Below are 12,736 nucleotides of genomic sequence, written 5' to 3' on the forward strand. Positions count from 1 at the left end.
CCTTGATGATCCTCCCGGTCCAATGGGGAAGGGCAGGATGCAGAGGGGAGGCAGTGTGAGCGCTGGGGGCTGTGAGGGTTGCGGTGGGGGGGGCATGTTGCAGGGGGAGGGGTCAGGGCCCCATCCCATGGCATCAGAGGGCCCTTCCTCTGGGACACGCAGCCACCAGGGGGTTTGAGCAGAGGAACTGAGCTCAGACGAGTGTTGTCAGGCGGCCACCCCTGCCGCCGGAGCTGCGTGTCCGTGGGCTGGACGGGGGCCCGCAGGGGGCTGGCCGCGAGCCCCGCGAGGAGCCTCGGCGACTGGGACCGGACACCCGCGTCGCAGGGAGCGGGCTCGGGCTCTGGAAGTGACTGGAAGGGAGGCCCGCGGCGGGGGCTGACGGGGCCGACCCCCTTACTCGTGGAGTCCGTGCTTGCAAGTTCACGGGCTTCCCTGCAATGTCTCTGTAGTCCCCAGGTCACCGCTGGAGATGCTTTCTGGGTCGTTCTCGGGCATGTGCAATGGCCAGAAACTCTGAGCCGCCCGTGTGCTGGGTCCCCAGCCGAGGCTGGGCAAGGAGATGCTTGGTCTCCCTCGTCCCAGCTTCACGCTCTGCCCAGGTGTCCTCTTCACATCTGTGCAGCGACGTGCTTTTCACATCTCTGTGCCTTTCCCAGTGGTTTCGCCATCTGAGACGACCCTCCCCACCCCACCCGGCACCCTGCAGAACTACCATGTCCCGTTCCTGCCTGCAGGGAGGCTGGGCGTGCCTCATGGAGAAGAGGCACGTGGGCTAGAGAAGCTTGGGCTGACCTGAGGTGCGGCTCTGTCAGCCGGGAGTTCGATGTTAAGGAATCAGCCACGTGTATCAAATAAGCTGCCCTTAAACAGAAACCCCCGTAAACAAGGTCGTGGGGCCAGAGGCTCCCGGGAACCTGACCCCAGGTCTCCCCCAGGAGCAGTGGTCCGTACGCTGATTCGGTGTTCTCAGGCACACAAGAGGACACAGTGCAGGTAACAGCAGCAGACGGCGTTTTGGGGGGAGAAAGGCACCCAGCCCCGCTGAAGAGGCTGCCTGAGCCTCGTACCCCACCCCCGAGGGGGCTGAAGGAAGGCAGCCCGTCAGAAAGCCAGCGGGCAGAGCGCAGAGGGACGTCCTCTGGATGTGGCTGGAAGACTCAGCTGTCACCCCAGGCTAGTCACAGCCCCACTGCGAGCTCAGCGTCCCCGGGGAAGAGGGATCCCTGGGGAGCTAGGACCTGTCTCGGGGGTGACCTGGTCAGCCGGCCGGAAGTGTCCCCTCCAAAGCCGGGCAGTTTCCCACGCTGCCCCCACTCAAAGACTGCCAAAGCCCCATTAGAGATTTTAGTTCTTTTTTTTTTAACAGTGGGAACATATACGTAACATAATATTTAGCATCTTAACCATTTTTAAGTGTCGAGTTCAGTGGCCTTAGGTGCATCCTCCCTGTTGTGTGATGGTCCCCACCGGCCATCCCCAGAGCTCTTTTGCTCATGTTGCAGAACTGACACTCCGTCCCCAGTAAACATGAACCCCCCACCACCCTGCCCCAGCCCCTGGCAGCCACCGCCCTGCCTTCTGTCCTGCCTTCTGTCCGTGGAGGTCACGCCTCTGGGCGTGCTGCCCGGTGGAGCTCTGAGCGGGTGAGTCTGCCCCTAGTGGCCAGGCGCCGCCTCAGCAGCACCTCCCCACGGATGGGCCCCCGTTGTGTTTCTTCACGGGCCACGTGGGAACTCCTGAGCTAATCTTTTTTTAGCAAGTACAATGACTGGTTTCTAGATTGAATCGCACAGCTGAACACCCCCTTGCTCCAACACGCGGCACAGAGGATGATCTTTAAATAACACGAGGACGTGCGACTCAATTAAGCCTTGTCTTTCCCTGTTAGCGCACGGAGGAAAGAAAAGGGCACCCGAGTAGCCGGGACTCAGCTGCACCCAAGCCCTCGTCTGGGGACGAGGGGGTAACACCAAGGCCACGTGCACCGCACAGCCACCCAGGAGCAAAGCAGGCGGCCACTCTCAGGGCAGACAGGAAAGGCTGGGTCACACGGCCAGTGTGGGGGTGTGGGCCCCGTCTGCTGGCCCAGCACCGTTCCCCCTGCCAGTGAGTGCTGCCAGCGAGACGCCTTCTGTCCTTCCTCTCTGAGCAGCCGGCCTGGAGCTGGGGTTCCGGACTGGGGCTGATCTCGGCCCCCAGGGGGGGCACTCGGCAGTGTGGGGACATTTCCGGCTGGCGTGACCGTGTGGGGGTAGGCGTGTGCCTCGCACCTAGTGAGCGGAAGCTGTGGGTGCTCTGGATACCCTGCAAGGCACGGGTCCGTCCCCCACAACGAAGGTTTACCCAGCCCCCATCGCTGGTTTTGAGGTTGAGAAGCCCCGGCCTGGAGCAGCCCCGACCCAGGCAGGCCGGGCAGAGCCAGCCGGACTGGGAAGAGGTGATCAGGGTTCTGGGGATGGGCCCGGGGGGCTGGTGTTTATTCACTGCTTCTCCTAACAATCTGCGAGCCCCGCCGGATGCTGAGGTGACAGGGTCGAAGGAGACACTGAGCGGACCTCGTGGGCAAGACGAGGTGCAAGCCAGTGAACCGGACGGGAAGGTCCCACTTCCCCTCGGTGGAAAATGCCTGGAGGAAATGAGCCGGGGGCGTGACCAGGTGGAGAGGGCGGCCGGTCGTCATTTGCACCAGAGCCGAGTGTGGAGGCGGAACGGGCGGGTCGGGGGAGGAGGAAGCACAACGGCGCCGTGGCCCCCGGCCCCCGAGAGCAGGCCAGGCCGCACAGGGCTTCACGGCCCAGGTGGTGGGTAGGCCCAGGGTGTGGCCTTGGGCAAGGGGCCACAGGGACCCTAGTGGTCACAGACCAGCTGCTCCGTGCCACACCAGGTGATGGAAATGTATCAGTTCTGCTGCGTGTCCCCCTCCAGACAGCCTGGTAAGGCAGGCAGCGTCCTGAGACCATGGCTCATGGTCTGTGGTGGCTGCACCTTGGCTCAGGAGTTGCATCCGGGCCATTGGAGTCCAGCGCCTGAGCTCTTGGCCACTGGGTTAAGCAGCCCCCTTGCCAGGACGTGCGGGAGGGGGGACACTTCAGGGGCCCTGGAAACGGGGACAGCTAGGGTGACTCAGAGAGCGAGTGGTATGGCTCCAGCCCGGGGAGGGGTTTTTACACAGGCGCTCGGCCAGCCTCGTCTGTAGAGGGTCCGAGAGTCAGTATTTGAGGCCTTGCAGGGTACACGGTCTGTGTCTCAACTACTCAATTCTATCTCTGTGGCAAGAAAACAGCCCCAGACGTGGGGGAGACTGGCTTCTTGACAGCATCAGGCAGAAGGCCAGATAGTTTGGGGCACCCTGGGTTTGTGGCTGGGGGTGGAGGGTGGGAAGAGACCAGGCAACTGGCTCCTGAGCAAGAAAGACAAAGGAGCAGAGAGAGCCTGGGCGGGGGGGGTCTAGTTCACAGCCTCTTGGGCAGGTGACCTGCTCCCACAGCTCCCACAGGAAATGCAACGGGGACTCAGCACTGTGTGGTGTGTGCACCAGGGGCCCAGCCCTGTGGCTTCAGGGAGACTGAACTCAGGGAGGAAGAAGCCAAGGAGAAAGCGGCCCAGGGTCAAGAAGGCCTGCGGCTTTGCCGAAGAGGCGATGCCTCTCCTGGACCTGGGCCCTGGATCCTGTGATCCGACGAGTCTGAGAAATGAGAGAGGCCAACAGCTGTCCCAACAGACCGGGCCACACGGCCAGGCCCTGGGGCCCTGGGCCACACGGGAGCAGGGGTCCCTTCCTCCCTGGGCGCCACACCCCTGGCCTCCAGTCAGTCCTGGAGCCGCGGGCACCTCCTGGTGGTCATAGAGAGCCAAACAAGCACGGGCGGGGGCCGGCTCCAGGCCCTTCTCTTTAAAAGGTGGACTTTTAGGGCGGCTGGCGGTGAAGGACTCAGAGCGTGCAGGGGCCAGACCTGAGTGAAGCCTGCAGAGTTTTAAAGCACAAAGGATTGGGGGGGGCGGTGCGTCAGCTCCTGGCAGGGACACCTGTGCGGGCCTGCGGACCCAGGTGGGCTGGCACGCCCGCTCCTCTTCAGAGCCTGGAAATTCGCTCACCTACATGACTGCCCGCCCCCTTTTTCCTTAATGTTAGCAATCCGATCTAATGTGTCCTTTATTAGAAGATGCAGGAAGCCTGAGCTCTGACTTCAGCTGGCATGCCCCGTTTTCAGCAGCTGAGGTCGTCCAGAAACAGGGCCCGCCTGGGCCTGGTGGAGAGCCGCCCCCAGCTCCCAGCTCCCAGCTCCCAGCTGGGGCAGCCGGGACTCAGAGGGCTGAGCGACCTCCCCCAGCTGCTCCCTCTTCTGTCCAGGAGGAGGAGCCGCCTGGCTTTTTATTTCCCCCAACTAAAATCGATAGGCGTTGTTTTTTTGCGTCTTATTGTGGTATAATTGACAGATATTAGATTAGTTTCAGGTGTACACCATGATGATTCAGTATTTGTGTAGACTGCAAAATGATCACCACGATGAGTCCAGTTAGCTTCTGTCACCACGCACAAATACGTAATACCCGGCGTTACTAACTGCGGCCACCACACTGCACGTCCGAGACCTTGTAACTGGGAGTCCGTACACCTCCTGACCCCCTTCACCCCTTGTCCCCATTTCCCCTTCCTTCCCCATCCCCCGCCTCTGGCAACCTTCCACTCTGTTCTCTGTGTCTATGACCTCGGGTTTTTTGGTTTTGTGAGGGGGGTGTGTGTGTGTGTGTTTTTAATTCCACATATAAGCGAGATCACACGGTATGTCTTTCTCTGTCTGACCGACTTCACTTAGTATATAATGCCTCCAGGTCCGTCATGCTGTAAATGGCAGGATTTCCCCCCTGTGGCTGAGTTGTGAATATCCCACCGTGTGAATGAATATACGTAGGACCGCATCTTCCTCCCCTGCTCAGCCATCCGTGGACACCTGGGCTGCCTCTGGGTGTTGGCTGTTGTAAATGCTGCTGCAGGGAATGTGGGGGCGCGGAGACCTTTTTGAGTTCGTGTTTTCCTTCGGATAAACATTGCGACGTGGGACTGCTGGGTCTTGTGGCTGTTCTAGTGTCCACTTTGGGGGGAACCCCCGCACTGTTTCCCGTGGCGGCTGCACCGATGCCCTTCCCACCAGCCGTGCACGGGCGCTCCCTTCCCTCCGCAGGCTCGCCGACCCTTGTTGGATGAGAACCACTGTAACGAGCGTGAGCTGTGGTTTGGGTTCGCGTTTCCCTGACAGTCGGCGACGCTGAGCACGCGCTCCGGCACCTGTCGTCCGTCTGTGTGTCTTCTTCGGGAAAATGTCTGTTCAGGCCCTCTGCCTGTTTTCTAAGTCAGATCGCGTTTTTGCTCTTAGATAAATCTTTATGCATTTTTTCTATCGGAACCCCTTATCAGACAGTTCTAATCCTAAATGGAGACTGGATCCAGTCCAGTGGTTTTTTCTGCAGCTTTTGAGATCCTGTGATCTTTATTGCTCCTTTTGTTCACGGGGCGTATGCATCGCCCGGGTTTGCTGAGAGTCACCACCCTCGCACCCCTGGGCTAAACCCCCGTCACCCTGGTGTGCGGTTCTCTCAGTGTGTCGCTGAGTTCGGTTTGCTAATATTTTGCTGAGGATCCTTGAATTGTGTTCCTCGGGGATACTGGCCTGCAACTAGACAGTTCCATTCCCTCCCTTCCCCCTCCCTTCCCCCCCTTCCCCTCCCTTTCCCTCCCTTCCCCCCCCCCTTCCCCCCCTCCCTTCCCCCCTCCCTTCCCCCCCTCCCTTCCCCCCCTCCCTTCCCCCCCCCCTTCCCCCCCTCCCTTCCCCCCCTTCCCCCCCTCCCTTCCCCCCCCTTCCCCCCTCCCTTGCCCCCCCCTTCCCCTTCCCCCCCCCTTCCCCTTTCAGCCCCAGAGTAATGCCGGCCTCGTAAAACAAGCCTGGAAGCGCTCCTTCCTCTTCTTTTTGGACGTTTGGTTCTCCTTCTGGGTGTTTGGTAGAATTCACCAGTAAAACCGTCTGGTCCTGGACTTCCATTTTGTCAATCTCCTGATTACTGAGTCAATCTCCTGATTACTGAGTCAATCTCCTTAGTGTTCTTATACTCACTTTACTTTTTTCTTTTTTAATATTTGGATTTCTTTTTAGATGTTATTTATTTATTTTTAGAGAGGGAAGGGAGGGAGAAAGAGAGAGAGAGAGAAACATCAATGTGTGGTTGCTGGGGGCTGTGGCCTGCAACCCAGGCATGTACCCTGACTGGGAATCGAACCTGCAATGCTTTGGTTTGCAGCCCGCGCTCAATCCACTGAGCTACGCCAGCCAGGGCTCCTTTTTCCTTTCTTTAAACTGAAGTCGAGTTCACAGGAAATAAAATCTACCATTTTTACAACTTTAAAGTATACAATTCAGCAGCAGCACTTAATATACTCATGGTGCAGCGCAACCACCACCTCTAGGTCTGAAAACCTTTCCATGGCCCCCGAAGGGACCCCCGTCACCCCCTCCCACGTCCTGTGGCAGCCACTGCTTTGCGTTGGGTTTCAGCGTCGTTGCCTGTTTTGGGTATTCCATCCAGACGCCCACAACAGACCTTGTGTGTCTGGGCTCTTCTACGCGGCACCGAGCTCTCGGCACCCGTCTGCGCTGCAGCGTGCGTTACTGTCCCATCCCTTCACGGCCAAATGTGCCGCTGTGTGGGCGGGCCAGTTGGTTTACCCAGTCATAGCTCTTCCTTGAGATGATCTAAGCTGATTCCTTCCCAGCCCTGGGACTTCAGCTCCTCACCAAGCCTCCCTCAGTGGGTGCAGCTGGGACTCCAGTGAAATCACCTTGAGGCCCTTCCCGCCGGGAGCAGGCCCTGCTTCCCAGGTGGCAGGTTACACGAGCCCGTGCGTCTCACCCAACACGGAGCCTCCTGATGGGAGCGCTGCCCCGCCCAGATCGAGGGTCTGCCGCCCAGGGAGCCCCGCCAGCCTCCCACGCCCTCCTGACTGAGCCACCCCTCGGACGCCCACAGAGTACAAGGCCAGCTACGTCCGCAACCGCTCCATCCGCTCTGTGGCCATCGAGGTGGACGGCGAAGTGCACCACATAACCCTGGACGAGGCACCCCAGCCCCGCAACCTGACCAAGCGGTACTGGCCGGGGGCCCCTCGGGACCAGGACGACAAGGACGGTGGGGACTTCAGTGGCACTGGAGGCCTTCCGGACCCGTCAGCTCCCAACCCCATTAAAGTCACACACCGGTGAGAGCCCCGGCGGAGGTTGGGGGGAAAGGACGGGCTAGGCCTTGGCCGGGGCTCCCACATCTCTCAGGGCCCCACACAGTCCCTTCTTCCGAGCAGGTGCTACATCCTGGAGAACGACACGGTCCAGTGTGACCTGGACCTGTACAAGTCCCTGCAGGCCTGGAAGGACCACAAGCTGCACATCGACCACGAGGTGACAGGGTCTGGGCAGGGAGCAGGGTCTCACCACCGTGTACTTGGCGGGGCCGCCAGCCCCACTGGCAGTGAAGTGAGGCCTGACCCAGGGGAGCGAGGCCCCCCAGAGCCTGGACCCAGGGCCAGGAGCACCGGTCCAGCAGGCCAGTTCGGTCACATCACACCCCAATTCGTCCTTCCAACAAGCCTGGCTGGGGGAGGCGGGGCGGGGGTATTTAAGTCCTCAGTGGGTGCAGCTGGGTCCCAGGCAGGACAGGACACAAGGAACATGACTCGCAGGTTGTCCTTGGCTGGAGCCTCATTGCTTCAGGTGGAGCCCGGGAACGCCCTCAGTGCCCACAGGTGTGGGCCGTGGAGGGGCTCCGCCAGCCCACCCCTCCTTCCCCAGCCCGGGAGTTCCACGGCCTCCTTGCCTTTCCCTCCCACCCAGATCGAAACCCTGCAGAATAAAATCAAGAACCTGAGGGAAGTCCGAGGTCACCTGAAGAAAAAGCGACCGGAAGAATGTGACTGTCACAAAGTCAGGTGAGGAGGAAGCAAAGGGAGCCCAGGAAGGCCCCCAGCAGTCCTGCAGGGCCACTCCCAGGGACACGGCATCCCCTCTGTGACGACTTTGTTACTTTTATATGTCTGCTCCCTCGGGGTTAAAAAACATCAGTCATTCCCATCCCCACTGTCGGCCACCGGGCACAGGTCACTGCCCCCCAGGTGGCCAGCCAGACGCTGGGGTTCATGCCCCGCTGACAGGTGGGGGGCTGGCTCCCAGGAGGGAGAAGCCTCTGCCGCCTGCCCTTGGGGACCCCAACAGCCCACGAGGCCCTGGCCCTGGGGGCGAGCCTGAGGGCAGCACTGTCCAGTGGAACTTCTGTGAGGATGGGGAGGGCCGTATCTGCTGTCCAGTAGGGTGGCCACGTGTGGCTATTAAACACTTAAAATGTGGCAGTGAGACTGAGGAACTAACTCTAGAGTTTCATTTACAATGAACGTTCCATGTGGCGGCTGTACCAAAGCCCAGCCAGAGCATCTCTGCTGCCTTCCCGGAAGGGGCTTGCCAACACGGTCCCCTCGGGGCTGCCCTTGACCAAGCATGAGGTGGGCGGGGGCCTGGGGACAGCCACCCGGTGATGCTGAGGCCGAAGCCACACAAAGCCAGGCCCAGCTCCTACCCTTGGCTAACTTCCGCCCACCCCATCCTTCTCTGTCTGGCCCGAGTGAGCCTTCAGCTAGGGGCTCCCAGCTCACGCCCGCAGGAAGGAAGGAGGCTGGCAGGCAGCTGCCGCCCTGGGGTAACACTCTTCCCGGAACTGCATCAGAAAGAGGAATGGGGTCCCAGGGCACCACAGTCTGCACCCACCCAGGAGTCACCCTATAAAAGCAGTTTCCGAAACCTGGGGTTTGGGGTCTGTTACAGTTACTACACCCAGCACAAAGGCCGACTCAAGCACAAAGGCTCCAGTCTGCATCCTTTCAGGTAAGGCAGCTTAAGGTCCAGGGGAGAGATGTAGAGGCATCTCCTCCTTAACCTAACACAACCAAGGAAAAGCAGTCCTAGCAGAGGTCTGACTCCCTGATCCACACTGAGGTCTCCAGGCGCCCCCGTGTGACTGCAGGGGGTTACTGCAACCTCAACATGCAGGGCAGAACACAGGCCCAAGAAACTGGGGTGTGAGCAGGAGTCCCGGCAGCCTCTAATTCTCCACCTTTGTGCTGCCTCAGACCTGCAGCGGGACTTTTGTGGCAACGGTTCTTCCCTTTGGGACCCCTGTAGTGCTGTGCCCACAGCCCTCTGGCAGGAAGAGCAGAGGCTCAGGGTCATTGATCACTAGGAGACTCCAAGGTGAGGAGCCCAGAGAGGTGTGGCCCTGTGTCCCCATAGGAAGGGGCTGCAGGAGAAGGACAAGGTGTGGCTGCTGCGGGAGCAGAAGCGCAAGAAGAAACTTCGCAAGCTGCTGAAACGGCTGCAGAACAACGACACGTGCAGCATGCCGGGCCTCACGTGCTTTACCCACGACAACCAGCACTGGCAGACTGCACCCCTCTGGACACGTGAGCCAGCCCGGGGCAGGCATGGGGCAGGCTGGGCAAGAGGGGTTTCTCCAGGGCCCCCCTTGCCCCCAGCCTGTGAGTGCTTCCTTGCCAGTCTCTGCAGGTCTTGCGGGAACAGGCTCCCTGACAACAGCAGGGGTCAACAAGTGCTCCCCACAGGAACTGGCTCCGGGGACCGTCCCGGACAGGAGTTCCGGCAGGCACACTCAGGGCGTGCTCTCTGTTCCCTTGGCAGTGGGGCCCTTCTGTGCCTGCACCAGCGCCAACAACAACACGTACTGGTGCATGAGGACAATCAACGAGACCCACAACTTCCTCTTCTGTGAATTTGCCACCGGCTTCCTCGAGTACTTCGATCTCAACACAGACCCCTACCAGGTACAGACAACCTGCCCTGGAGAAGGGGGGCGTGGGGTACACAGGTGCTGCCAGTTAGGGCCCCCCACCCAAGGAATCAATGCATTTACCAAGTCCCTAAGCCAGAAGTGAGTTGGGGAGCCTCCGAGAACTTGGGGACTCCTCGTGCAGTCGCCTCTCGTTGCCTCTTCCCTGGCAAGGTTAAACCACAGCAGGCTGTGTGGGGACTTGTGAAGACCCCTAGACCGCAGAGGTCCTTGGGGCCAGGCCAGACCAAGCCCTGTGCCCTCGGGGGCCTACAGGGAGAACAGCCGACACTCACGCAGCACTCACTGCGTGCCAGGTGCCTTCCTAAGTGCTTAAATGGCTAAGGCACCTGAGCACACACGTGATGGCTAGGGGCCCAGAACGCAGAAGACACACAGGAGCCACGGAGCCTGTGGTGAGTGGAGCGTGTCCCGTCTACAACAGGCGGCCACCACTGCGCCTCAGCCCCACAGCTTCGCAGTGGCGTGGCCCTCGCACTGGCCCAGTCTCCAGTGTTGTAAGAAAAGGCTGACGAGCTTTACGTGAAATCTATTTCTAAATGCTATTTCTTTGGTCTGTTCTGCCAATCTTTCTCCTTAGGTGGGTCATCCCCGTATTTTACAAAAGGGCGTGGCAGGGCACGCAGGTTACTCAGGCACTGGTACCTCCCAGGCTAGGCAGGGGCCCAGGTCACTGTCTCCATCCCATCACCCAGTGACGGTGGCTTCCCAGTGACGAGGAACGGAGGGACTGGGACTGGAGGCTGCTTAAAACCGCAGGGCTGAGAAGGGCTTCTTTCCAAGCTTGGTCAGTCTCCTGACCAGTGGCTCCCGCAGTTCAATGTTAAGTACAGAAGTGGGTTTTTTTCCTTACTCTCACGGAGAGCGAGCCTGGTGGCATGAGAGACAAAAAGCGGTTGAAACTGTTCCAAACTCTCAGCTCTGGCAGAAGCAGAAGTTACCAGCCCCGTAGCGCCTGCTACTCCCAACCTGCCTGAAGGCGGTCCCCTGGTTGGCAGCAGAGGACGGTGCTCCCTCCACTCACCTTGTTGATAACCCACCTTTTCCCCAACCAGCTGATGAACGCAGTGAATACACTGGACAGGGACGTCCTCAACCAGCTACACGTGCAGCTCATGGAGCTGAGGAGTTGCAAGGGTTACAAGCAGTGTAACCCCCGGACACGGAACATGGACCTGGGTGAGTGGGCGCCCCAACACGGGGCCTGTAACCCAGCAGGGTTACCACAGTTAGGAATTCTGGAGGTCATGTGCAGTCGGAAAAGGGAACCCAGAATCAGTGGAGGTCGATGAAGTCTCCCTAATGGCTAAAATACCACCTTCCTAACACCCACCAAGGGCTGCTTTTAGGACCCTAAGTGCCACCACTTACTAATCACTCCGTGCCAGCTGCTGTGCTGAGAGCTTCGGACGTCTCAGTGACAACCCAGTGGCGGCCCTCTCAGGTGCACCTGCTTGACCTCAGTGACCGGGTCGGCCGGCTCCCAAGTCCACGCTCTTGGTCACACTGCTGCACCTTCTCGGAAACTCGCCAAGAACAAGACCCGGCTCTCCCCACCACCCCACCTCTCTCGGGGCCCGTGGTTTCGTCCTCCGTAGCGCAGGTGTTCCTGCCCGTGTCCGCCTGCCCGTGTCCGCCTCCCCCACCGTGACCGAAGTCAGTGCTGAGTGCATGCGCCAGGGCCCTAAGACTGGAGAGGTGACGCTGCAGTGTGGGTGACCTATAAGGAAGGAAGCTCACCTCCTCCTCCAGTGCACTCTACCTGCCAGGGGAACACTGTCAACATCATGAGTGACAAAATGCCCAAGGTGTTGAAAGAAAGAAAAAAGGGCAGTTAGGAAGCTTGTCCTTGCACGTATGCCCTAAATTGTCTCCATTTTGTTCACCTCTCTCGTTTAGGACTTAAAGATGGAGGAAGCTACGAGCAATACAGGTATTCGCTTTTGTTTCTAAAGCCCGGGGTCGGTCCCTCGTCTAGGCCCATCCTTCTTCGGTCCGACCCCCGAGGTCACACGTGCTAGGTTGAGACTTGCCCTCTGTCTGGTCTGCCAAGGGCCTGGATCACCCGCCAGGGATAGGGGTCACCAGAGAGACATTCTTTGTAGTGTTCTTTGGGGGTGACTTTTTCTTTCTTGGTGATGGTTAACACTCATTCTCCTTTTGACACTTGAAAACATAGGCAGTTTCAGCGTCGAAAGTGGCCAGAAATGAAGAGACCTTCTTCCAAATCACTGTGAGTTGAGGAATCAGTTTGCAAACAGAGCCCTGGTTCCGGCTTGCTCCGCTTTGCCAAGGCTGTCTGTGTGCATGCCAGTTCCTATGTATTACTCTCATCTGTTCCTGTAACACAGGGGGAAGTGGTAATGTCTTTCCTGTAAATAACACACTTTGTACATTTCATGTTTTAGATTAATAACTTGTCTATACATACTGCTGTTCTCTACACAATAATCTGTGCCTGAAACTCAAGGTATTCCTTAGAGGTTGAGAAGCACTTAAGTATTGTAACTGCCAGACACCTTGCCGGCTGTGGCTGCAGAAGGACCTGGTCCGTAACATCCGCAGAGCGGCCCCATTATAAATGGCTCCCACAAGGTCCCCGCTACAAACTCCAGTGCCAACAGAGACTGGCAGGGGGCTGAGAGACTGGCGACACAGAGAGGCCACCTCTAGTCTAAAGAGAACGGCACGAGTACACTGCCGTTTGAATCCTCTAATCCATCAGGAAAACCCCAAAACTCAAATATATGAAACTTTTTAACATTGGCAGCTAATTTTCAATTAAGCTGCCATGCAGAGAAACAAAACCCCTTGGTGAGCTCCCATTTGCAACTTC

At 58.9% G+C, this 12,736-nt stretch overlaps 1 protein-coding gene across 3 annotated transcripts in view; it reads left to right on the plus strand.

The window, feature by feature from the left end:
- SULF2 (sulfatase 2) overlaps positions 1 to 12,736 on the plus strand; it is a 99,723-nt gene that overhangs the window by 85,641 nt on the left and 1,346 nt on the right. For all 3 annotated transcript variants that reach the window (XM_045833149.1, XM_045833148.1, XM_045833150.1), the window contains exons 12-20: positions 7,024 to 7,252; positions 7,352 to 7,448; positions 7,881 to 7,975; positions 8,862 to 8,921; positions 9,327 to 9,496; positions 9,732 to 9,874; positions 10,956 to 11,079; positions 11,800 to 11,833; positions 12,080 to 12,133. In XM_045833149.1, the coding sequence (XP_045689105.1) occupies positions 7,024 to 7,252; positions 7,352 to 7,448; positions 7,881 to 7,975; positions 8,862 to 8,921; positions 9,327 to 9,496; positions 9,732 to 9,874; positions 10,956 to 11,079; positions 11,800 to 11,833; positions 12,080 to 12,133 (1,006 nt within the window). The remainder of the gene's footprint in view (positions 1 to 7,023; positions 7,253 to 7,351; positions 7,449 to 7,880; positions 7,976 to 8,861; positions 8,922 to 9,326; positions 9,497 to 9,731; positions 9,875 to 10,955; positions 11,080 to 11,799; positions 11,834 to 12,079; positions 12,134 to 12,736) is intronic.

This window comes from Phyllostomus hastatus, unplaced genomic scaffold, assembly GCF_019186645.2.
Source record: "Phyllostomus hastatus isolate PE091 unplaced genomic scaffold, TTU_PhHast_1.1 phas_contig_17, whole genome shotgun sequence".
Taxonomy (NCBI): domain Eukaryota; kingdom Metazoa; phylum Chordata; class Mammalia; order Chiroptera; family Phyllostomidae; genus Phyllostomus; species Phyllostomus hastatus.